General features: G+C 40.7%; 1 protein-coding gene across 7 annotated transcripts in view; it reads left to right on the forward strand.

Moving 5' to 3' along the window:
* The window catches only part of CFAP20DC (CFAP20 domain containing), a 180,046-nt gene that overhangs the window by 92,548 nt on the left and 61,040 nt on the right, over positions 1-26,458 (forward strand). For 6 of the 7 annotated variants that reach the window (XM_075005363.1, XM_075005359.1, XM_075005357.1 and 3 more), the window contains one exon: positions 7,868-8,199. In XM_075005363.1, coding sequence (XP_074861464.1) covers positions 7,868-8,199 — 332 coding nt within the window. Of the gene's footprint in view, positions 1-7,867; positions 8,200-17,667; positions 18,076-26,458 lie in introns of all 7 variants that reach the window. The other variant, XM_075005364.1, reaches the window with a different exon arrangement.

Consider the following 26,458-nt stretch of genomic DNA (forward strand, 5'->3'; position numbering starts at 1 on the left):
TATTCAATTTCACACTGAAAGTAGCTGGTCGTTAATAAAGTTGTAACTTTTACTCATTCCAGGTAATAGTTTTTGGATTTAATTCTTATGGTGCCTGCATAAACCCACTTCCATTTTTTAAAGTTGAGCAGTTAATACGTGTTACACCACTTACTTATTACCAAAAAAATCAAATAACTCATTGTCTGTCCTGTTGGCTTTCTTGCACTGCCAAAAAAAAAAAAACCAAAAAAATTGTACGCTTTCATACTACTGTTGCATTGTGACTAAAAAAAAAAAAAAAAAAGACAGATACCCGGGGCAAAGTGAGGTTTTTTTCCTTCTTATGTTGTACAGGAGCCTAGGTGGGTCTCACTGGTTGGCATGAATACCATGCATGTGTCAGTGTTTCAGAGCAATTCCATGTGCTGTTAGGGGACTCGGAGAGGAGACGGGGAGTCTAGGATGTCTGGCCCTGGGTTCCCCCAGCATGGGTTTGCTGAACCTCCTGTGGGAAGCACAGGATGAGAAGAAGGATGCTGGGTTCTGGACCAGGGAGGCCATAGCTGAGAGGCTTCTTGCCTGGGACAGTATGCCCTGTGGGAAAGCATGCCACCCCAAGGTCCTGGCTGACTTCATAGAGAGCAGTCCCAGAGCATCAGCTGTGTGGCTTCTATGACAATTTTTCTCCCCGGTGTGGAGAATACCTCGAACATAGTATGGCCAACCACAGCCTGCAGGCTGCGAGAGTCTTACAGAAATCAGGTACACTGGGAACTGGGTCAAAGCCTTCAGGTTCCTGAACTAGGCTCACAGATGGGGCTCATTAAGGACCAGCCTGCAGTATTGGGCCAATCAAGCACCTGCTGGCTCACTTTGAAAGGCTTCCCCTCTTGGCTGGAAGGAGAGGAGTTGGGAGGTGCACATCGAGGAGAAGGCTGGAGGTTGCAGAGCAGAGTGACCAGGTACCAGAGGGAAGTGGTGGGTGAAGTGGCCCAGGGAGAGGCTGCTACGTTAGGGGAGGGGTAAGAACCTACTAACCACCTCTGTCTCTCAGGGACCCTGGGCCAGAATCCAGGGTAGTGGGCTGGACTGGACTCCCCCCACCCTTCCCTGGAGTGTTGCCCCACTAGGTAAAGAGGAAGCCTGAACCCTGTAATGGGGTCTATTCCACCTTCACTGAGGACTTGCCTGTGATGAGAATGGCTTGGTAAGCGGGGGGCCTTGCCTTTGGAAGGATCCAGGTAGCTAAGGGGCCACCAAGAGACTCAGGCACCCAAAAAACCTCTAAGAAGCGCAGAAATCCCTAGGAGCCTGATAGGCAACTTGTCACAATACCTAGACCCTGTTTGCTGGATTGTGAGCAGTCTGGGTCATGGATTGTCTTTTTATCATTTATGTGTTTAGTACCTAATGGGAAAGGGCCATAAACAGTCCTGTCGAGTAAATATAAATGCTTGTTACTCCACCCGCATATAAGGGAGGTGGAAGTAGTCTTCTAGTGAGAGATGCTCTAGGAAATGAGCTGATAAGTCCAGAGACAAGAACTGTAGGAGCAGCCAAGCTGGGGAGAGGGCTTGAGATGAATTTTGTTATTTTATCGTTAATTTACATCTTAATAAAACTGTGCCAAAAGAGGGGTGAACTTGGAATTCTGCATAGTATGGGCTGTGTTTGAAAGCAGGCCTGAAAAGGCATCAAACTGGCCAATAACTTCTGTTCTCTCAGGTAGCATGTCCAGCAATCCCAACCAATCCTCATATTTTTGCTGATGCTGTTGGCACCACTGGCTCAGTTCACAAACCTGGGTTTGTTTAAATGTGCATAGTTTGCCTTTATTGTACTGCCCTATGCAACTTCAAAGGGATGCCAGCAGGTAAGCCCTTTTGAGAAAAGTGGGAGGGAGGAGCCTTCTGCTGGACTCTGCTCTGACCTGCCTTCAAAGATTGCAGCAGAGAGGAGAGACTTTCTGACATGCAATCTATAAGAAAAAACAGTTTACGCAGAACTGGGCCACACATCTCATTTTGAAAGAAAAAATATCCAATAATAGACGGAGCCTCATCATTTTAAATAAAACATCACTGCTTCACACATACAACCTTAGAAAGAAAATCAACTAGTTACTTTAAAATACTGTACAGAAACTGCTTTCAAAAGAGAGGAGAATGCACCTATGAATGCATCAAACCAAAGAACGCAAACATCTCCATCTGTCTCTTTAACATGTATGTTTTTAAAACAACTTGTTTTTTAAAAAATGAGATAAAGAAAAAAATATTTTTGTATTCTCAAAGCACAAGACTTTATAGAAATGAAGGTAAGCCGGCAGGTAAGCTTCCTATAAAAGAGTGAGTGTAAAAACCCTAAATTCCATATTGCTGTAGCACTCACTTAACCAAACTGCTTAGGGTTTCCGGAGTGTTTGATTTTATTAGCCAGCCTTACAAAATGTTCATCTGCTTGATTTTTTTACCTTTTTTATCATTCATCAAATATATCTTTAAATTTTTTTAACATATTTTAAATGAAATCATCTTTTGGTAGGAAAGAATTGTGAGCTGCAATTACTAACCTTCCAATAGATCTTAAAAAGGATGAAGATCCGGCTGCCACTCAGTCCATGAGGCATTTTGCTACTGATTTCAGTAGGAGAAATTGGAATCAGGCTCCTGTAATGAAAAGGCTGCTTGAAGAAAAACATATTTTACATTTACAGTTCTCCATTTAAAGAAAATATGTTTTATGTTGGCCGATTCAGAAAGAATGTTAACATTTTAAATACCACTAGGGTTTACATTTGTGATTGTCTCCTGTTAAAGGATCCCTAGAGTTACCTTGTGGTTCTGTCATTGCTATTTACAATGGAAATTCTTCAGATTTGTAGTGGGAACCACATACATAAATCTAGCCTTGCAGGTGTGCAATATTTTTACAAAGGTAAATTGTTTCTGAGCAAGGGAAGAAATAAAATGAATTAATGTAGTCTATAGTTTCAGTCATATTTATGCAATGTTGAAACTTTCATTAAAGTGTTAGGCTGCAATTAGAAGCTCTAGCATAAATCTGACTGTGTAGAGAAACTAATTAGATGTTTGATCATTCTTGCATTTATCTTGTTTGCTGCCATATTGTGATTACACAATAATTTACATATTTCCTAAGCAAATACACCCAATTATTCATTACAATTGCTACGGAAATAGTTGAGGTAAAAAGAAATGCCAGTGTAATTGGTGGTTGAGAGATAAAAGGATTTGGGTTGAGGTAGAAGTGTCTTAAACTATGTTCCACGGAACACTGGTGTTCCATGAACAACTCACAGGTGTGCCTTACCTGATTAAATTACTTCATTTGGTTTTGGTTGTATATGTTGCTGTTTGTTTGGAGGTGGGGGTGGGGTTGTTATGTTTTTGTTTTGTTTTTTTTGTCTGACAACAATTTTTAAAGAAAATTTTCATAGATGTTCTGCATAGAAATATGATTGATTGGTGTTCTGTGGTGTCAAAAAGTTTAATAAACACTGGTCTAGAACACCCTATGTCTTTCACTTATAAACAATTAGCGATGCTGAATTATTCGCAGGTGTCACAAGTTGCTGAAATACATCTTCAGTGTAAAATATCATTCGCAATCTTCTATACTTTTGTATTTTCATAGTATATTTTACTCTAGAGATCAGTAACATAATAAATTATTTATTTGCTGTTTATGTTTACACTTAGCTTATTACTAAATTGAGTGCATTTAATTAACATCACTGGTGAGCACCATTTGGCTTTTCCAAAAAATTTACACTTACTAGTTCTTAGCAAACAAAAGCCGTCTAGTGAAAGCAGAGTGTTATAAAATAAGGTTAAATTGCCCTTTCAGTATGCAAGATCTTTTAAAATAGTGCTTTACACTTCTGCACTGCCTTTTGGTACTAGGATTTCAAACACTTATACATATCTTCAAGTATGTATTATTATATCAGCTGCAGTGACTCTATGAAATACAGAGAAATTGCCAAATAATGTGAAAGGGTGGATAGAATTTAATAATGAAACCATGATTAAAGTAGAAACCTCAGTTTAAATCATCTATTTTATTATTGCTCGCCTTTCTATTGTTTAGTTATTTTCCGAAAGAAAGACTGATTCTTATTAGTTGGTAGTCTTTAAAATGTTGATGTGTAGCCAACTATAGCCTTTACACTAAATATGGTGCATCTTTTTGCTAACCAGGAGGATAGGCTATTGCAACACCTAATTGATTTAGGAGTCTAGATATCACTGTAAGAAGATTTAGGTGCTCTGGAGGGTGAATTCTATGGGTAGTCAGTGGCATGTAGGTTCTTAAATAACCTTTGAAAATGAGATTCAAGCTCCTTAATGAGATATGTGTTAAAGGTTTAATGTGTGGTTCCAAAAAAGTGTACACGACTTCAAGCAGTGGTAAGGAATATTGTTAAGGTCCTGTTAGATGGGAAAACATTCATTTTTTGTGCTCATCGAGAATTCCTGTAGGGTTTCAGTGTCGTGACGAATGGATGGGAAGGCAATTTCAGATGAGACTGGCAGCCTAGGTGTCGGGGTCTGCTTGAGGGTTCCAGTAATGTACCACATTGCAGTGTTTAATTCAACATCAGCAAGGCAAGCATAGAAACCTCTGCTCAATACAAGTGCACAGCACTAGGCTACAAAGTACAGAAGGGTTATCATTGATATCAGTAGCACCATTTCTCCCCAGCTTGTGCTTGCCAGTTTCTGAACGTGGTTGATCCTTGCGTTCATCTTGGTAGCTGCTTTCTTCAGATGGTCAAAGTGTGGCCACATTGCATAATGTTGCCGCAGAAGGTCACTTTCAGGATGCATTTTTTCCTGTTATTAAAATGACATGAAGTGACTATTGTGAGGGTTTGGCTTGAGCCTCCATTTCTGGATATATTCCTCCATGGTGTTTAGGTCCCTGTTCAAGGTGGATTCAGTATTGCTGAAGGTAGCTGCTTGTGTTGCCAGGGAAAATCATCTGCATATGCAAGTTTGCACTATTTCTTTGGAGGCACGTCACTCATGTAAACATTGAAAATCATTGGCATGATATGGCAGCATGAACATGACCCACTCACGTGAAAAATCACAACTAGTGCCATCAACCTGGTGACTGAACATTGATCAATGATCTCCTGGTCTTCAGAGCAACAACTCAAGCCACCATAATAACCCTCTTCAGACCAAGTAACATGCAAGATAATTTCAAGGATTCTTGTTCTAGAATCTAACTTTGAGGGACTTCCCTGTGCAAAATGCAAGGATCCCACAAATACATTGAACACACAACATCACCATTTTATGCTCCAAGAAGCCCACATCTCCAGTGATCAACAAGCTTGTTGCTACCATGTCCATCAAAAGTTCATCAAAACATATTTTACATTTAAAACTGTAATTTGTTAAACAAAGGAAATACTGTAGATAAGTGAATTGTTCAACAGTTTCTGATTGCTGTGTCCTTCAAGGCTTTAGAACAGGTAGCTCTCATCCTCTGACACCTAATTTTTATTCATAATTGAACTGAGCAAGTTGACTACAGCAGAACTCCAAGATGCATGTACTCAAGTTGCACGTATCTTGGTTTAACACAACTCGGTGGTGGGAAGCTAGTGCCTAGCACCAGGCTGCTTGCCTCTCAGGGGAGACAGAAAACTGACCAGCACTGCAATGCTGGTCAGTTTCTCTGCTCCTGTGAGCAGTGGGAAGCTGGAGCCTGGCTCCCAGGTTCCTGCCATTCACAGGAGACAGAAAACTGACCAGCACTGTAATGCTGGTCAGTTTCTCTGCTCCTGTGAGCAGTGGGAAGCTGGAGCCTGGCTCCAGCTCATGGTAATTTTGTGGCAGTCCCCTGCTCATGCAACCCCAGTAAGATTCCTCACTCCCAGTGTGAGAAAAGCTGCAACAGAATAGGTCCTAGAATGGGTGTGATTACTTTACTTTAAACAATATAGTTTTAAAATATATACTTAAGTATAGTGACTGCATCTAGTAAGTAAGAAGTGATTTGTTATTGCAAGATGATTAGTACTGTAGAAAAGCAGAAGGAAAATTAGTGTTTTCTCTGATAGCTTCAATGTACAGCTTTGGATAATAGCTAACATTAATTCCCACTTGTCTGACAGAGAAATGTATGCCATTTTGTTATAGCTCAGTGGGTTCCAGGACATTAAAGAGATAAAGTGGGTGAGATAATATCTTTTATTGGTCCTCACCCACCTTATCTCTCTTGAAAAAAATGTTTTATCAAATAATCTTGAACTAATTTTAGATTAGCACAGAATGGAGAACTTTTTCTCAAAGACTACTACCAGGTCATCTTGTAGACGAGGGTCAGCGCAGAAAAGCTATCATGCTTTATGCAGTAGGTGAAAGAACCTCCAAAATGTTGGAAATTCTTAGTCAAGCTTTTCTAACAAATGCGAGAGGTTGTTTGGTTTCTCACTGTGCATAGATGCTACCGTATCTGAGTTCTTCTGGGGTTTTTGTTTTGTTTTGTTTTGTTTTGTTTTGTTAAAGGTAAGATACTTTATTTTTGCATAATTTCTATACAGTAGATATTTTTAAAAGGTACTTTAGAACACCTTAATTTATAGGCCAGTCTTTATCAACTTGATCTACAGAGGTTACTGAAAAATGTCTTGGGCTTCTTAATTCCATGGGTTTTAGTTTAAAGAGACCTTAAGACAACCTGTCTTTGAACAAAGTAGTTTATTGATGTACTAGGGTCAGCTCATGTACAAGACAAGTAGAATAGTAGCCGGCATTTCTCCAAGTTCTTTGGCCAGTTTATAGTGGAAAATGCCTTTTTAGAGTTCAGTTCCTATTCCCTCCTCAGCTGAAGTCTGGTAGAACTAGGCCCTTCTTTAGCTGAATGCCAGTTTGAACAGCACTGCAAAAATCACAGCTGTTACAGAGCAAGCCAGTCAGGAGTCAGTTATTTCTCCAAAGTGCTAGTTATTCTGGATTCCTCATTCCCTTTTCTTTCTGTACTATGTGTAATGAAGAAAATGGACGATTGCACACTTGAGCAATTCCCCTTTTCTCTGATACCTTTTTGAGATCAGGTTGGCACTTTTTTCCTCCACCATCATTTCAAACAGTCAAATGTATGCTAACAAGTATCAGAGAGGTGAGTGTAAAATTGGGTTTTTCATGTTTACCTGGTATACTGAATCTTGAACTACACTTCAGTCATTCTGTGTTTTGTTTTAAACCTAGCGGATTAGCACTGCAGTCAGGAGAACTTGGTGAAATGGATAGCTTCCAGTATTTTTCACAGCACACCATTTTTCACATGAGGTAGTTTCATATTTAAATTTAAGGATTTGGACTTTTGGTCCAAAAAAAAAGTATGGAAATTTAGTGGGGGTGGCAGGGTAGGCAACACTTTGAACTTTTTGCACAGCATGTGTGACTTTTTAGAAAATCTTTTTCACAAAAAAAGTGAATATCAAATGCACCATCAGTGACCAACTATAATAAATATGCTCTCCTGGAATTACACAGGACTCTTAACTGCTAGCAGTATTAATTGGAATTTCAGATTTGTAAATTCCTTGTACATTATTCAACTGAAATGGACTGTGGCCTGCAAATTAACTGCCTGGAGCTGTGACCAATAAAGCATTTTGTTAAATCTTTAGCCACAATGCAAGATTACTAGAAAGCAGCATGACTTTTTTCATGGACATTTTTGTAAGCACAAATGGAATAAAGGTTTTCACATAACAAACTCTGCTGTATAACTTTGATATTTCATACCTATGGAGAGTTTATTTAATGTTATATGCTGCAAAAAACATTTTATTGAGCTCTGCAATTATTTTTATGCTGTTACCTTTTGTAAATTTCAGATGACTGGGTATTTTCTGAAAATTGCACTGGCAGTTATCAGATGGATTCCAGTGGACGGTCAGTAGCTACTCAAAATACATCCTGCAGTAATTTATCCCTGCCAGTGAACACTGACATAGAAAGTGGAAGTGAACAAACAAGTGAACACCAAATAAACCATAAACAGATTTTCACATTTTCATCAAGGCCTCGATCAGCTCCTCATGGAAAGTCCCCAAACATGTCACCAGAAGGCTGCATGCTTCCTGTGGATTTAAATGAGGACAGTGATGGGGTCTGTAGAGGAGCCCGAATGGAAGATGATTTTTATGGAAGTGACAGCAATGAAGAGGTGAGCTGCTCTGTCTATGCAATATTTGATAAAGAGTGCTTCATCTGAAAACTCAGAGTGAGATTCTGCCCTCCAGCTTATGGCTGAGCAATGGAGTGAAGCCCTCCCTACGCCACCTGCTTTTGAATGGGAGAGCAAATTAATCATGCTCAGTTTGTGTCTTTGGGTGTAGGGGAGGGTGGAGAAGTTAGAGTTATGTGCAGTTTGCCAGCTGGGAGAGGGTGGAGTGGAAGGAGTCACCTCCCCACAAGCTTACCTCCACCATACATGCCTGAGCCTAAAAGTTCAATCTATCCCTTTATACATTTACACAAACTATATGCAGGGAGCTCTTTGCTCACATCACTTCAGAATGCAGTCAAGACATCCTGCCTGTTTATTGGCACTCAGCATCATCACACAGTGTTTTAGCTTAGGGTGTGAAAAACACTTCTAACAAAAATTACAGGGGAATGTAAGTAGGCAGCATGTAATTTAACTGCAAGAATTTGATGGGAATGCTGGGTCTGATGCCCAATTTTTCACTCACTGGTCACCGCTTCTGAAATGCAGTAATGCCATATGTAGTTCTGGGGGCTTATTCTTTTGCAATGTAAAAATTTTTGAGCAGTTGGATTGGTGAGGGAAAAGGGAAAAACTCACCAACTGCTAATATATTTATAAAATGAAGCAGATTGCCATGTCAGTGAACAGTAGCATCACGTTGTTATGGTAACTGCCTTTATTTCTGCCGTTATTAGCATTCCAGTCTATTTTGTTTTTAATTATAGAACTGTTTCTTATCATTCTAATCTTTTTCTCACAGACTGTAAGGAAGTACAAGAGAATTATGTGATACCAAGACAGATGAAACTTTGCAAAAAATACTGTTCCATGCCTCCTGGGAAAATATTTTCCAGATGATAACTGTAATCAATAGAAAATTTCAGGAGGTTTTATTTTTTTATATATATATGTTTTTTTTTCCACCTTAGACCTGTCAGACCTCATTTCAAATATGATCTCAGAATTTCAGGGTTAAACCAACTAAAGTTGATATAATGAATCATGAGCAGTGACCTGGGTCTTGTCTCTACCATATGATGTCTGTTTTGGAATTTTTTAAAATCCCCAGGGATTTTCTGTGTCAATTATGCTCAATAAAAGTCAGACTGGCTACTAACTAAAGCTACATTAAGAAGCTGTTTTAAGACACATCATTATAATTTTTTCCCGTGATGTAAGTCTTGGTATTTGATTCCTGCACGCTTTGATTGTGTGTGTGTGTGTGTAAAAATGTTTCATAGTGGGCTTATAAAGTCAAGACTACCACACAGAGAACATGATTCTAGAAAATGGCTGTTAGCCCAGATGGGCAGTGATGGTGTCCCTCACCTCCATTTGCCAGAAGCTGGGATTGGATGACGGAGGATGGATCAGTTCATGGTTACCTGCTCTGTTCATTCCCTCTGGGGTACCTAGCACTGGCTGCTGTCAGAAGACAGAATACTGGGCTAGGTTGACTTTTTTGGTCTGACCCAGTAAGGCCATTACTGTGTAGAAACCAAGATCTGGGCATGAGGATGTCTATTATATTAGCACAATCTAAGACAAATCATTGTGAAAATTTCTTAATCCCAATATCTGTTAACCCAATTTTGCCATCATTAAAATTCCAAAATGATATTTATTCACCCACTTAAGTTGAATTTTACAAACCTACTCTAAAAATATCTTGACCATGATATGCTGCAGGCACTAGATATTCACTGTTTTGCTATGTCTGAACATCCCATACAGTGAATGTATATCTAATTTTAGAAGTTGCAGAAAAGTAAAAATACAATGGTTTTTTTTTATCCATGGGTCCATCACTTCTAGCCTTCTCCTTTTAAGTTAGTTGTTTTGAGCATGTCACTTGTGATTGCTTTGTATCAGTGGTGGGCAAATACCGGCCCATGAGCGGTATGCAGTTTGCCAGGGGTTGCCCCATGCAGGCCACCACTGCAAAATGTAACTGCACCTCTGCACAAGTGGGTACTTGCAGCTTCAACTGGTTGCAGGTTGATGTTCCCAGCCAGTGGGAGCTACGGGAAGCAGTTGTCCCAGTTTGCACTGATTATCACAGCTCCCATTGGCTGGGAATGGCAGTCCATAGCTGGCAGGAGCTACAAGCACCAGGTAGATATAGCAATGGCAGCCCATCGGGGCTAGCGCTGGAGAACTGCCACCGTTTTATGTCCCATCCTTCCTTAGTCCTGCGCCTGATATTTTTGATTCCTCGGTTTGTATGATTTTGTACTTACTAAGCTGCATTTACTGAGTGTGTGTATGATGTCAGATAATACATCACCATAGGACAAATAAGCCAGCTGTGATAAATTGCTTTTCTTTTTGTGGAAAAACAAACATTTTTACCAGTCATGTTTATTTTACAGTTGGTGATTGCAGCTTGTAAACCCACAGACCAGTGGAGCCAGTAGTGACAGATAGCTAGGTATTAAGAACAGACTACAGAAATAATTGTCCATTTGATAGTTATAGGTTCTGGCTCCTGACATTTCAGCTTGACTGAAATAATTGGGATGTATCAAGCAGCTCAGGGAAGATGATACTGGAATACAACATAGCTGGGATAGAAGGAAGACTGTTTCCCCTTTCCTAAAATCCCTGGAATTCAGTGATTTTAGGACTATCACTCTGAAGCATCTTCCTACCGAAGAATGGTTCTGCCTAGGAATGAAGGTGAAGCCCACGCTGCTTTGCAAAGAATGAAGCTTCTGAACTTTGATGCAATCCAAATAGCTCATGCTGGGGGAGAAGCCCAGACCAGAAAGGAAATCATCAGGTCACAAATTTTCCACATTAAGCTGTTGGGTCCAACTTCTGATTTCACACCAGGACAAATTTGAAATCAGTGGAGCTACTCTGACTTGGTACTGCGGGGAGTTAAGTCAGAATCTGGATGCTTTCAGAAGGCAGAGTTATGTATTTGTGACTCGAGTAGCATCGATGCATAAAGACTCATTAATCCATGAATAGGCCCCTTTGGTTTTGTTTTTTATCAAAAACCACCAAAAATTCACAGGTTTTAAAAATTAAGTATTTGGATTTTTCAGATTTGTGCCCACATTTTGTACTTGCTTGAACTCAGTGGACCCAGGCACCCACCTCAGAGACTCCCTGTTGGATGGCATATGCCTGTGCGTGCCAGTTGATGGCTTTTGCAGCTGTTCCATTGAGTTGCAAGAGGGCTAAACTGCCTCCTGTGATTGCCTGACAGCTGCAGTGGCGGGCTGCACAGAGCAGAAGACTGTGCCCTGCGAGTACTGGCTCCCTTAGCAGAGCCTTGGGCTACCCACCCCGTCTGCCTCCCTCACACCATCTAGCCACACGGCCTCCCTGCCGCGCCCCCCCGCCCCCCCCCCCCCACACACACACTGCAACCGTGAGTATCAGGCACTCCGTATTCCCATCAGGCATTTTCTCTTCCTGCACATGTCCTCCATAAGTACTGGCACCCTCACTCCCACCTGCTGCAGTCATGAGAGCACCAAGCATCCTTTGCCTCCCACCTGCTCCCTCCCCCTGCCTGCCCCCCATGATAGTCCCAGGAATAACTGGGCCCAGAGACTTATCACCACTCAGAGAGGACCAATAGCACAGAGCTGCTTCCACTTTGGCCACAAGACAGAACCTGCTTTTGCCCCTCAGGCTGGAAACAGGTCACTCCAATCCCCTGCGGTCCCAGGGAGCAGCACCAAAGGAGCACATGGCATGGGCAGTGTCCCGTCTGACTCAGCTAACATAAAGAGAAAAAATTCAGTGACATCCAATAAGTGAATGAACCTTGGAAAAGACTCTTTGAAAAAGATGCCGTGAGCTTGCAAAGGTTGCCCTGACGCCCCTCGTGTGAAATGCAGCTGCACAAGTCACCAGCAGCACACTGGTTTTGTTTGTGTAATGGGGAGCAGAGATGATGGCTCCGTAAAGAGTGCGCTCCTCCTTTTTCCTATTTCTTGCTTTTTTCCCCTGTCCTCTCATGCTCCAGTATTAACCCAGATAGTTACCCCATAAGGTAAATCTGTGAAATTATTTTTTCACAGATTTTTCACCCATGTTTAAATTTTTGAAATAAACTCTGATAAACTCCTAGGAAATTAATAAAATAATATGAGAAATGAAGGGCCTGACCATTGAGGCATGTGAGACCTTGGCCAAATTGCTTTGCGCTAAGTTTCAAAGCAGTGATCTTTGAATTGCCTTATGCTGTGAGCTGGAGGCCACGAGATCTTTAGGAGTGCCTGTCCGTGCATATTAATACTTAGAGAGAACCTTCTATGTGTGGAGCTTTCCCAGAGGGGAGCATTTGGTTTTGCAAATTAGTGTGCAAGCTGGAAAAAGCAATCATTTATAAATACAGTAAGTGGGGAGCTACTTAGTCATTGAAACACTTAAGTGCTGATATTAAACTGCCTTTCCCAAATGATCAGAAAAAAGCAAAACAGCTTCTTATCTTGCCGCAGATTAACACCAGCAACTTACTCCACATTTGTACAAGTGGCCAGACTTTCAAGGAGACACCTACCTTCCAGTGCCACTCTCTCTTCCATCATTGATGCTGTCTAATTAGACTCAGCTGGCTGCATCCACCCAGTCAGCCAAACCTAGAGCAAAAGTGAGAACCCTTGATGGTTTGTAACACTGCGTAGAGTCTGCAGCTTTGTACATTGCCACCCAAAACCTTGGGCATATAGTGGACAAGCTCATTTGTGAGGCCTTCAATTGAATCAGGAAATTTTCTGCACTTATATAATTAAAAAGGAAGAGCAAGCATAATACAGTTAAATAAGACGGTATTTCCTTGCAAATCAATTTCTCTGACTTTTTGACATTAACGCTCTAGATACAAACAGCCTATGTCCCATCTGCTCTAAGTGGATAGCCCTCAAGAGTCATTAGAATGATCTTCTTAAAATTACAGCCTAGCAAGAGCAATTGTTTTCAAGTATCCAGAAGCGTTCAACTGCCCATCTTCATGTTCTTTCAGGGAGTGTAGTACAGCAATAGATGTGCAAGTTCCTCTGGGAAATCATTCACTTTCTTAGTATACAGCTGCTGGGCTAGAGTTAATCAGAGCAACTTTATTGACAGTCCTGGCACAATTTGGTGCCTGAATATTTAACAGACAGATAGCTATAAACACCAATTCAATAGATACTGAGATGTGGGAGGGGCTTAAGTAGTCCAGGCTTATCCGTTTGTCTCCAATATGTGAAAATAATGTGACATCTCCTTTAATAACTTGTCAAACTACAGTAACGTAACTTAGTGCAGGTTTATAGTGTAGGGTTTAAAATAACTGGGGTGGCAAATAAAAATCTGGGGAAAAGAGAAATGTGTCTCTGTGCCTCAGTGAAATCCCAAACTAGGAAAATGAAGCAACATTTACAGCCTTCCAAAATGCATATCATTTCAGCATTAACAAAACCAAAGTGAACAAATGCAGCATATTAAGCATTTAAAGGTTTTAAAGTCATTTCACAAAACTAAACCTCATGTTGCACACACAAAACCTACAAGAAAAATAAATACTGTAGAATTGGCTATACATGTGAAGTTTCAGATTCCTTCTATGAAAACATTGCATATTTATCTCTTTTCTAGTTATTTGCAAGATAGTGAGGGTTAGTGATGCTAAGTTAAGATATTGCTTTAATAGGAGATTATTCTCATTTGTCCTCCCTTATGCATCTTCTACCTTAATAAAAACAGAAATATTCCAGGGGTTAAAAGGCTTATGCCACAAAATACATCAATAAAATATTATCAAGTGTTACGCATGCGACTGTAACACATTGATTCATGCAGGTATTTCACAAATCAAATTTAGGAAGTTTAGCCTAAATACATTACATTCAGCCGCCTCCTCTCATAATGTGGATTCTGTCTTCCTTAAGGTCCATTTGCTTCCCTACACATAGCTCCGATACCCATTAGTTCAGAAAAAACTTACGCATGTGCTTAATTTTAATCTTGTGCTCTGGTCCCTCTGAAATTGATATGTGCAAAGTATGTGTTTATGAACTTTGCAGAACTGGGTCTGTACTCTGATTGTTCAGCTGAATTCCACCCTTAATCACATAATATATATAATTATAAATTTCACTTTCATGCCTTTTGCAGGATTAATTGTGAACACTGACAAATTATGTTCGCTTTCATTTGACATTTTCAAGGTTTACATACTTTCTCCTAACACTGAGCTGATTTAACTCATCCTTCTCGTAACCTTCACTTTCCTGCATTGCTTCCAAAACAATGCTGGATGATAAAACAGGAAAATAGGATCCATTTAGACAGAGATTGGGGGAAACTGAGCACATTCCAATTACATTTTTAAATTTATTGTCTGAAGAGAGAAAAGAAAATCTTGCAGTCAGAATGTCTCCAAATTTATTTCCTGCTTCGGTTGTTTATTTCAATAATTTAGCATTTAATATTTTCAGCTAACCTGCTAATCTGCTTACAAAGTGCCATTACTCCACTATAATAAACAATTCAAGGCCCCTTTTTCTGGATTTTTATCTTTTAAAATTCTTTTTTCCAGGGAAAATGAAAGTCTTGTGATTTGAGTGCCCCAGAAATATAGCATCCAAGATAAAAATATTGAAGAAAGATTAATTTATTGTTTTGGCCTTCATCTGGCTGTGGCTGCTGAAAAAAATTCTTAGCTTCTTTTATAGGGAGAGCCCCGTGCATGCCTGTGGTAGATGGAAGGACAGCTGAATCTGCTGTAACACCTTTTCTTTCTTTTACATTAAAGAATGAATGATACATTAACAAAAGAAGTACAATTGAGAAAGACCTGTACGTAACATTTATCCCCGACCCACAAAATGTTCGCTGGTTAGGTTTTGTGTAGATCCACATAAAGCAATAGGAGAGATGGGTATTCTTTATGAAAATATGTAATAGAGTGCTACTATATTTGTTGAAAAGTTTCTTATATAATGAAGTGTTTTCTTTTAAATATGAATGTCACCTTCTAGGACCTATTCTTGGTCCCAGTGAAAGCAATGACAAAGCTCCTTTTCATTTCAGTATCAGCAGAATTGAACCTTAGACAATGAAATGTGCATATTTAAAATGCAGCATTTAAGTCAGAGCCATCTTTCCATCAAATACAGTAGTACTGTGTTGTGCCTGTGAGGAGTGGAGGTGTGGCACCTGGATGGACAGGGAGGGGAGGCCTCTGTTTTTCCCTTCCTCTTCTCAGTATGGACCATGGGGTAACCATCCCTAGTTTACCCAGTCTTTCTTCCTCCCAAGTCATTTGCTTTCAGTTGAAATTTAATGAAATAGCTAGTAAATTCTTAGATGTTTTATATGCATCTTGTTTAGAAAATGAATAACAGATTCATAAAGCATTCTCAAATGTTATTTGCTACTATTTGATTGCCTTATAGAGTAACAATATATACACTTGGACTGAAGTTGAGATGGAAGTAGAACACAGACTTGTTGAAAGTCTCTGGGTAAGGATAAAATGGGTGAAAAACAAGGGTAATGTCATGGTAGGCGTCTACTGCAGAGTGCCTAATCAGGAAGAATTTGATCGCCGAATAAAATTGTGCAAAGCACAGGACTTGGTGATGATGGGAGACTTCAACTATCCAGATGTCTATGGGAAAAATAGCATTTCTTGGAATGTGTTGGAGACTTCTTTTTTTTTTAATTTCGAAAGATGAGGAAAGCTACTGCAGGAGGAAACTGTTTTAGATTTGATTTTAAAACACAAATCATGTCTAACCAACCTAACTGCTTTCTTTGATAAGATAAAAAGCCTTGTGGGTAAGATGGAAGCAGTAGATGTGGTACACCTAGAATTCAGTAAGGCATTTGATAGTCTCACATGACCTCCTTAATAAACTAGGGAGATACAACCTAGATAGAGCTACTATAAAGTGGGTGCATAACTGGTATCAGTGGGTCACAGTCATGCTGTAAGGGCATAATGAGTGGAGTTCCGCAGGGATCAGTTTGGGGTCTGATTCTGTTCAGGAACTTCACCAACGATTTAGGTGATGACATAGAGAATATATTTGTGAAGTGTGCAGGTGACACAAGGCTGGGAGGGGTCGGAAGTGCTTTGGAGGATAGGATTATAATTCAATATTATCTGGACAAACTGGAGAAATGGTCTGTGGTAATAGGATGAAATTCAACAGGGAGAAATATAAAGTACTCCACTTCAGAAAGAACACTCAAGAATACACATACAAAATGGGAAATGACTATATAGAAAGGAGTATTGTAGAAAAGTTGCTTGGGGTCAGAGTGGACCACAAGCTATATATGAGTCAACAGTGTGACAATGTAGCAAAAAAAGCAAACATGATTCTGGGATGCATTAACAGGAGCATTGTAAGCAAGATGCAAGAAGTAATTCTTCCATTTTACTCTGCGATTAGGCCTCAACCAGAGTACTGTATCCAGTTATGGATGCTACATTTCAGGGAAGAGGTGGACAAATTGGAGAAGGTCCAGAGAAGAGCAACAAAAACAATTAAAGGTCCAGAAAACATGACCAGTCAAGGAAGACTGAAATAACTGGGTTTATTTGGTCTGGAAAAGAGAAGACTGAGAGGAGATATAAGAACTTTCAACTACCTAAAAGGTTACAAAGAAAAGGGAGAAAAATCATTCTCCTTAACTTCTGAGAGTAAGGCAAGAAGCAATAGGCTCAAATTGAAGTAAGAGAGGTTTAGGTTGGACATTAGCTATACTTTAAGGGGGTTAAAAACTGGAATAAATTACCTAGGAAGGTAATCTCCATCAGTGGAGATTTTTAAGCATATATTAGACAAACAGGAATGGTCTAGATGATGCCTGGTCCTGCCATGAGTGCAGGGGACTGGACTTAATGACCTCTCAAGGTTCCTTCCAGTTCTATAATTCTATTAAATGATTTGTAGTGACTTTGAAAGCAGCTCATGGTAATCTCTGCAGACAGATATGTCTTGGATTTGTATACAACATGTTAAGGTGTCTCCTCCCGCTACAATAATCCAGCAGATATTAACATTGTTGACTTTTCTAACATACATCAGTGTTATTGGTCAGCACAGTTTTGTAAAACACTATATACTAAAAGTATATTTATTATGTACAGACTTTTAGGGTTTCCAAGCTTTCTGAATTAGAGAAGGAATTATGCCGTACATTTTGAAAGCATACTATCATTTTGGAGCACCCAACTTGAGATACATACACCTGATTTTTGTAAAGATCTTTTGCACTTGATGCTCCTTTCTCCTTCATTGGGAGCTGGAGAGGCTCAAAAATCTGAAATTGTCATCATAATTAGAGTAATTTTGATCATTTAGGGCTAAATATTTCAAACAAGTCTTAAAGGTAAGGAAAATATAGTTTCCACTCAAAAATCACTCTCTCTCTCTCTCTCTCACTCTTTCCCCCCAAATTTAGGATGATCCTAGTGAGTTCATGCAGCATGCTTCAAACCTCACGACCAGCCCCATTATATCAGGGTCATCTGATTCTGCAGTTTTTAAAGAGTTCCCCTTAAAGATGATGTCAGCAACTCCTGAGTACTGGAAGTATAAAGGATGTAGCAAACCTGCCCCCATGGAAACACTATCATCAACCCCACAAGATTCAGCTGTGGAAAAAGTAGAGGCTGGTAATAATCCAAGGAACTTGATGCCTACACCATGTCTTTCTCCAGTTGGAAATAAACCTGAATTCTCAAAGGAAATCCCAAACACCTCTGAAAAAACAAGGTCTACATCCGTCAGTCAATTAAGAACATCAATAAGCAGAAAGTCCCTCAAAGAAATCTTAAGAAATCATTCAAATCTGACAGCTGAGGCTCCGGTAAGTGATTTAGCTTTGGAATGAAATGCTTTCCATTGTTTGGACAGAAAAATTGTGACAGCATCCAAATCTCTATAGGTAATAACATAATGATTTTTAGTAGGGGCTTTGACACAGTCTCACATGTCCTTCTCATCAGCAAATGAGGAAAATGCAGTCTAGATGAAATGACTGCAGACTGAACCTCTCTTGGCTGGCAAGAATCAGAGGGGTAGCCAATTTAGTCTGTGTATTCAGAACCAATAAGACATCCTGTAGCACCTTATAGACTAACAGATATTTTGGAGCATGAGCTTTTGTGGGCAAAAATGAAGTGAGTCTTTGCCCACGAAAGCTGATGCTCCAAAATATTTGTTAGTCTATAATGTGCCACAGGACTTCTTGTTGTTCTAGTCTGGCACACTCTTGTCTAGCATCATCCATGGTCCAGCATGATTTTAGTTAGCCTGATGTGCACTTTTCATGGGTGGGTCCAAATTTCCCATGGTCCCATAAAGTTGTTTATAGCCACCAGTCCTGGCTCTCAGTTCTGTTATTTAGCTCTCGTTTACCTCTAATGTCTTCTAAGAGCCCAGTGAGCAGTGGAAGTGTTCTTGATGCTGCTAGACGACACTGACCTCCTGTGGTCCAGCAAATTCTCTCGTTCAGCATCAGTAAGGTTCAACCAATAGAAAGTTTGGGCAAAACTGATTGAAAGGTCATACTAAAACTGTAGTTATCAGTGGTTCATTGTTGAAATGTAAGGAAGTAGCTTGTGAGGGCCAGCAGGGAGCAGTCCTGGATCCAGTTGGGATGGGGTGGATCACAAAAATCCCCTTGGGGTTGTCCTACGGTACGCTGATCTAGCTATTCATCTCTGCCTTCCTGCTGGGCCAGAAGTTCTAGTCTCCCCCTGTCAAGGTACAGAGTTGGGGTTACCACTCCCTGCAAAGCAATGCTCAACCAGCTCACGTTTGGGGGGGGCTCAGTTTTATAGAGCTGTCAGCAGCACCCAGGAAACCAACCCCCAGACGGGACCAAAATTCCAAAGCCATCTTAGCCTGTGGAAAAGTTTTACCAGGGGAAAAGCTCATAAAAATGTTTGACTTTATCAGTGAGAGGGAGAGATGCATTGGGGTTGCTTTTCCCCCAGACCTCAGGTAACAATTATTTATAATGGGCTTGATAATAAACAAAAGTGTTTTAAATTAAGAATAAAAAGTAGGACTTAAATGTTTGCAAGTGAAAACAGACTGATCGAAGTAAGTTACTACAGTGAACTCTTTCCTATTTGGCATTCTATCATCTGGAACTCTCAAATAACTAACACTTCAACCATAAGTAAATTTTAGTTTTCCATAAATACAGTATAGTGAAAGTAAGTACAAATAAATACAGCACATACAGAATAAGTGTGCAGCATACAACACTACTGTTATGGATAAATAAAGTACTCTGCATACGTTTTTGTATTTCTTAATATCTAATGTTGTTTTTCTTTAGTGTTATGCATTGCTAGGTATATCACTCTACTGTCCAGAATATTTGAATATCCAGCAACCTCCTGGTCCCAGGGCTGCCAGAAATGAAAGAGTTTACCATATGTTAAACAAAAGATACCTGCTAACTCTACTATACTAAGTGTCAGAGAGAGAGCCATGTTAGTCTGTATCTTCGAGAACAACAAGAAGTCCTGTGGCACCTTATAGACTAACAGATATTTTGGAGCATAAGCTTTCGTGGGCAAAGACCCGCTTCATCAGATGCATGAGTGGGCATCTGACAAAGTGGGTGTTTGCCCACGAAAGCTGATGCTCCAAAATATCTGTTAGTCTATAAGGTGCCACAGGACTTCTTGTTGTTCTACTATACTAAGAAACTTATCAGATGCCAATTCTTACCCTAAGCAGTTTTTCTTATCTCAGGTAAAATGTTTCAAGTCATAGTTGATCTTTACCCTGGCCTGGATCTAAAGATTTTCGGAGTACAAAGTGGGCCTCCCTTTCTACTGGCACTCTCCCCGTTTCAGTGCTGGCCCCCATCAAGTCCCCTTACCCGTTCTCACATGGATGGCACTTAAAGAATTGATCTGCATTAAAATAAGATAAAATTCAATAAAGATAAATACAAGTTGTACCTCCCTTGTCTGGCACTCTCAGGACCTGACTGGTCCTGGACCAGGGAATTTGCCAGACCTGGGGAGGTCAATGCTAGACCTTCTGTTGCTACCGGCTTCAGGACTCTGCTCTGGTGACAGCAGAGGAACCAGAATTGACCAAACAGGGATGGGGTAGTGTGGGGCACTGGGGGGAAGAGGCAGGGTGGATGCAGAAGCGAGGGGCACAGCCCCATGACTGCATTCCTGTTCCCTGAGCAGTGTAGACAGGGTTCATTCGAAAGGAAACCCCACTTTTGAAAGCAACTTTCATCCTCATATTTTTCAGGAAGAAGGGTTCTTTCGAAAAAGGGGTTTGTTTTTGAAGGAACCCCATTTACACTGCTTGATTCTTTTCCTGAAAACAGCACTTCTGGAACAGTGAGTGGCCACCATTATGCAAATGAAGTGTGCAGTATTTAAATCTGCACCTCATTTGCATTTCCAGTCAGCTGCATTTGTATTCCTCTTCCGAAAGGGGAATGTAGTGTAGCCACAGCCATCTTGATTCACCTACTGAATATGAGCTAACAGAGTGATCCAGCTGTGAACAAGGTTATTGTCATTCCGGGATTTATTAACAGGAGTCTGATGCCTAAGACCTGGACAGTAATTGTCTGACTCTGCTTGGCCCTGGTGGTGCCTCAGCTGGGGTATTGTGTCCAGTTCTGAGCAGAGTACTTTAGGAAAGCTGCGGAGAGTCCAAAAGAGAGCAACAAAGATGATAAAAGGTTTAGAAAACTGACCTATGAGAAAAGCTGGGACATGGGGGAGTGTTTCACCTTGAGACAGAAAACTGAGGAAGGACTGAACAACAATCTTCAGGTGTGCTATGGGCAATTATAAAAAGGATGGGGATCAGTTACTACCGTGTCCACTGAAAACAGGACAAGAATCAGTGGGCTTTATCTGCAGCAAGAGAGATTTAAGTTAGCTATTAGGAAAATCTTTCTGACTGTAAGGTAGTTACGCAGTGGAACAAGCTTCCCAGGGTTGTTGTAGAAGGCCCATCATTGGACACTTTTCAGAACATATTCAACAAACGTCTGTTAACAGAAGGTCTATGTATGTGGTCTTGCCTGAACTTGGTGGTTTGTGCTGCCCTACATGTTTGTCTCTCTATAAAGGTATGCATTTAGCATCAGTTGAGAAATTATAAAACAGTACATTTTTCATCCAGATGCATTCCAAATGCATTTCATCACATCATTGTTTAAAAAGCACACTTCAGTTCCCCAAAGTTGCATCGCATATAAAATAGCACTGTACCTAGAAACAGAAATCACTGGGGTTTGCAAACAAAAAGATAATAGGCATGAATAGTCTTACTACTCGGGTTCTCAAAATGTGTAAATTACAAATGCAGGCACAGTTTTGGACAGAAAGGCTAGGAAGGAAAATCAATAGAGTTTCAATAATAATCTACAGGAAAAATCATAAAAAGATCATTAGTCTGTCTGCAGCAGTCCTGAAAATAATGAATGTTATGATTGAAGGCTAACAGTAAGACAGTGTCATAGACTAAATCCCCAGGCTACTCTGGGGACTCTGTTCAAGTCCATCAAATTGATTTTTTCCCCATGTGATTTTATTTTTTTCCCCTTGTATTCTTCTTGTGGCTACATGCAGTGATTTGTGGATAAATTAGCACATTTCAGACAAATAACAGTACATTACTTAAGAGTTAAGGATTTTCTTCCCCAGTGATATATTAAAAAGTCAGCTTTGAATAAGGAATTAGAGCGTTACTTGCAAGCACATTCTATAGGCAAAGAGCATATTCTTAAGACATCCTGTGGGCAGTCATTATTTGCTGCTTGGAATATAATTTGGCCTTTTCTCCCAGCTCCAGGCCCATCCTCAATCCATTATAAATAGGTTGTACTTCTTTGTGGATTTATGGGGTAGTGCAGACATGTTACTCGAGCTTCTGAGCATAGCCGCTCTCCTTTCCTCACCCACCAGGACTTGTGCCACTGGAGGTGAAGATGGACCAGTGGTGCAACCCTCCAATCGGTCCTTTCTAAAGCTCAGCTATAAAGTAGATGTAGGGACGAACGAGAGGTGGAAGGATGATGGTGCACCCCGTTGCACTGCTCCTGTAAGAGCTGGCTGGGGTGCTCCGCTGCAGGTGGAGGTATGCAGCCTGGCTTGCAGCATGCTCTCCCAACCAAACACTCACTGGCTTCCAAGGCTCCCCTGCTGCAGGCTGATGCCAGCAGCCCCACATGCCACACTAAGCAGCAGACAGCCTTCGGGGGGTGGGCGGGACATTGCAAGGGAGGCATGCGTGCTCCAGCCGGGGTCCAAGTCCACCATGCCTGTCCTACTGCCCTCTCTCACTGGCTGCCAGGCAGCATACATGCAGTCTGTGATGTGCATTGCTGCCGGTGGACACTGTCATCAGGGGTTCACAAGAGCTCTTGCCCAATGCATTGTCCATAGTGTTTAAGGCAGTGCCCCCCCTCAAGCAATTCAGTCCTTCTCCCTAATTGCTAACTCCTGATGTCTTACAGGGTGCAAAGATACAAGGGAGGGAAAGCAGGTAGTATGAAGCCACAGATATTATTCTGGAGGAACACCGGTTTCTGCTAAGTAATAGCTCTTTCTTCTTTGAGGACCCCTTTGTGTGAAATTAGCAAGCAAATGCTCTATCAGGAAGATGGTAAATGAGGAGTAATAGTTACATATGGAGTCTGTCTTGCTGTTTATTGTGTGTGTTACCTAAGACCCCCTAGTCATTATGCTAGGTGCCATACAAACAAGACGAAAGTGGTGGATCCCACAATAGCTGTATTTAGGTAATATAGGAATAGACAGATACCCCAAAAGGCTGTTTTAGTTTTGGTCACACTATATGTGGGCATGGAACCTATTGCTCTATAATTTCTCTAGCAGTCCCTGCCCCCGAAAGTTCTGTGGATTGGATCTTTAAATCAGGAGAAGGGTCACTCCAAATGACAGTGTTCTATACATCATGGAATCCAGTGAGAGTCTTTGATTGGTAGTGTTTTCTCCCTGGCATCTACCCCCATATGCCACAGATAATTTGGATTTTCAGAAGAGTTTGGTCTTCTGCAGGTATGAACAGAGGGTCCACTTTACATGTAGGCAATAGAGACCAATTTCCCTGGGTGAGAATGGGGACTGGGGCAGAACACAGAGAGAGAAATACATTGATGTAGGAGAAAATCCAAGACCACTGAAGGTCTGAAGCTGGGATGGGGCCTCATAGTGATATTGCCCTTGTGAACTTTGTGTAAGATATACACAGTACAATGTGGAGTAGCTATCCAAGCACTAAACTTGCTGAGTTATCAGGTGTCACTGCTGCAGTTGATAGAGTTCAAATCAGCAGTTAGGAAATGTAGACAATTGATGAGGGAAGCTAAAGATACCAGTGAAACATTTGTGGCCAGCAGTCTTAGGAATAGTAATAAGAAATTCCTGAAGTATATCAGGAACGAAATCAGAATCTTCTCTCATGGTTGTGAAATGATTTTTGGAGCATCTGATAAAATATTTGTAAACAACTCCCAAATACCATTCTCACTTTTACATTTAAATTTTTCCAGCCATTCAGTTTTGCACAGTCAGTTTGAGCTTCAGCAAATTGTTCCTTTTAATGCACCAAATATGTAAATTTCTGGTCAGAACTGTATTCCGTTTGCAAATAAATAAATTAACTCATGATCATTTACCAGTGACTTTAAGTTTAGCCCTTTCTCCATGACTAATAGACTTGTCCACACATCCATTTCTCTTTTCGTGGCTGTTAATTTATGCACATGCCAGTTGGGCCTTTCAGGAGTGTGAAGTTTCTTCCAATGTGTAACAAAGTGTATGGCATCTGTCACGAGCAGGTACGTTACCCATTGTTCTCAGAGCATGGCCTCAGTTCCAGGTACAGGCTGAACCTCCCTGGTCCAGCGCCCTTGGGACCTAACCAGTCTCAAATGAGAGAGTTTGCCAAGCCAGGGGAAATCATAGAATCATAGAACACTAGGACCGGAAGGGGCCTCGAGAGGCCATCCAGTCCAGTCCCCTGCCCCGACGGCAGGACCGACCACTATCTACACCATCCCTGATAGACATCTATCTAATCAGTTCCATCCCCTCCTGCTACCAGCCCCCAAGTCCATCTATGCTTCTGGCTCCAGCCCTCAGCCCACTGCCAACCCCCAGGTCCTCCCACCCAGTCGCCCTACTCCACACCCAGCTGGGCAGCCAGCCCCAACTGCCAGTGACCTAGCTGGCTCCCATTTGCTGGGCCAAGACTCCCAGCCACCACCCCAGATGGGCTCCTGGCACCGGAAGGGCTCCCAGCCACCAGCCTTCCTGCCACCAGACTTCCAACTCTCTTGTCCAGGAATATGGATGGTCCTGATGGACCACGGGTGTTGTCAGGCCTGACAGTCCCGGTTTAGAGAGCCTGTATTAGCCTGTATTCTCAGCAGGAAAACTAGTGGCTCCTGCAATAGCTGTACTGAGGCAATATAGGAAGAGACAGATTCCCCATAAGGTTGTTTTAGTTGTAGTCACACTATGTGTGGGCAAGGAGCCTATTGCTCCATAATTTCTCTAGCGGTTTTGGAGTTATGTACCCTATATTGTTTTCAGACTCCCTGAAGTGAGATAAAATTTTGGGTTATAAAATTTTGTAATGCCATTTCTCGAATATAATGCAGATTGTGCAGGCTTTTTTTTTTTCATTTTATCTTCCCAGTATATCATTGTAATTCTTTTTCTACAGTTCTTGCCCAAGCTACCATGTAACACAGATTCCAGGGCCAGAAGGAGCTTTTTGATTTCTACTCTAAACACAGGCTATAAAATTTCCCCAACATAATTTCTAGAGCAGATACTTCAGAAAAACATCCATACATGAGTTAAAAATAGCCAGTGATGAAGAATCTGCCATGCCCCTTGGTAAATTGTTCAAGTGGTTAATTACTCTCATCGTTAAACATTTATGCTTTATTTCCAGTCTGATTCCTTACCTTCTGTTACTTGACAGCTACCTGTTCTGTTTCAGACTCAGAGGGCTTTAATGCTAAAAGAAAGTGAGTTTCTTTCTCTGACAAGAGCTCCTGTACAAGTAAATTGTTCTTAAAACCTCTAGAATCTAAATCTGAAAAATACTTTAATCTCTCTTTGCTTTCTTTGCTCAGACTCAAGCTTGTAGTGTGTTAGAATTAAAAAAAAAATCATTCTTCTTCAAGCAGTGACTTTATCGGTGCTTCACCATAGGTGTGCTGCTTGGGTCCCTGAGATGCTGGTTGGAGGACTTTCGTAGCAGTGTCCACCTATGAAACACATGAAGTTTTGCAGTTTAAAAAAGTACATAGATGTATTTTGTTGGCTGAGCTAGTTAGCTTTTAAAAATGGAAGGGGAAAGCTGTCATTTTTCCTTTGCTCTCAGATGTTTGGTTGCAGTTTCAATGTGAATGGTTAGACCCTTAACAAGAGTATTCTTGTGTGTAAATTTACCACCATGTATAAGTATTTGCAAGGTCAGGGCCTAAGATGGATGGATGGGGCAGTAGATGAATGGCTGATATGATTTTTTTTTATCGCCACAAAATGTGCATATAGTGGATCTTACAAACCTATTACAATTTATTATTTGCATTACTGTATTATCTAGGAGCCGCTCGTCAGGGACCTGGGCCCCATTGTGATAGGTGTTCTAAAACAGAGAACAAAAAGGCGGTCTCTCCCCAAGGGACATTTTAGGTATCAGACAAGAGACAACATATAGATACAGACAAAAGGGGAGTCCAATCAAGCAATATTCATTAGCATGATCAGTAATGTTTTTTGACAAACTTATGTGTATAGTATTTGATCAAAAATTTAATATATTTTCCTGAAAAAAAATATATTTTGTAGTACTCTGATGCTTTGCCTTGTGGTATTGCTGCTCCATATGTTGTCCCAAAATTGAAAAGATGCTGATTCCCTTTCAATATTGCCACATTTTACCATTAGAAAACAAGTTCCAATAACAAACAAGTAAAATCTTATATTTTTTCTGATATTAGAGTATTATGAAAATATAGATCATTCTAGGCATCCTAAAGTTAATAGGTGGTGTCATAGAAATGGAGCTGTGGAAAGGACTTCAAGAGATGAAGTCCAGCCCACAGCCCTGAGGCAGGACCAGGTTAAACCCAGGCCATCCCTGATAAGATGTTTAGCCATTTGTTCTTTAAAACCTCCAGTGATAAGAATTCCACAACCTCCCTT

Source organism: Carettochelys insculpta, chromosome 11 (assembly GCF_033958435.1).
Source record: "Carettochelys insculpta isolate YL-2023 chromosome 11, ASM3395843v1, whole genome shotgun sequence".
Taxonomy (NCBI): Eukaryota; Metazoa; Chordata; order Testudines; family Carettochelyidae; genus Carettochelys; species Carettochelys insculpta.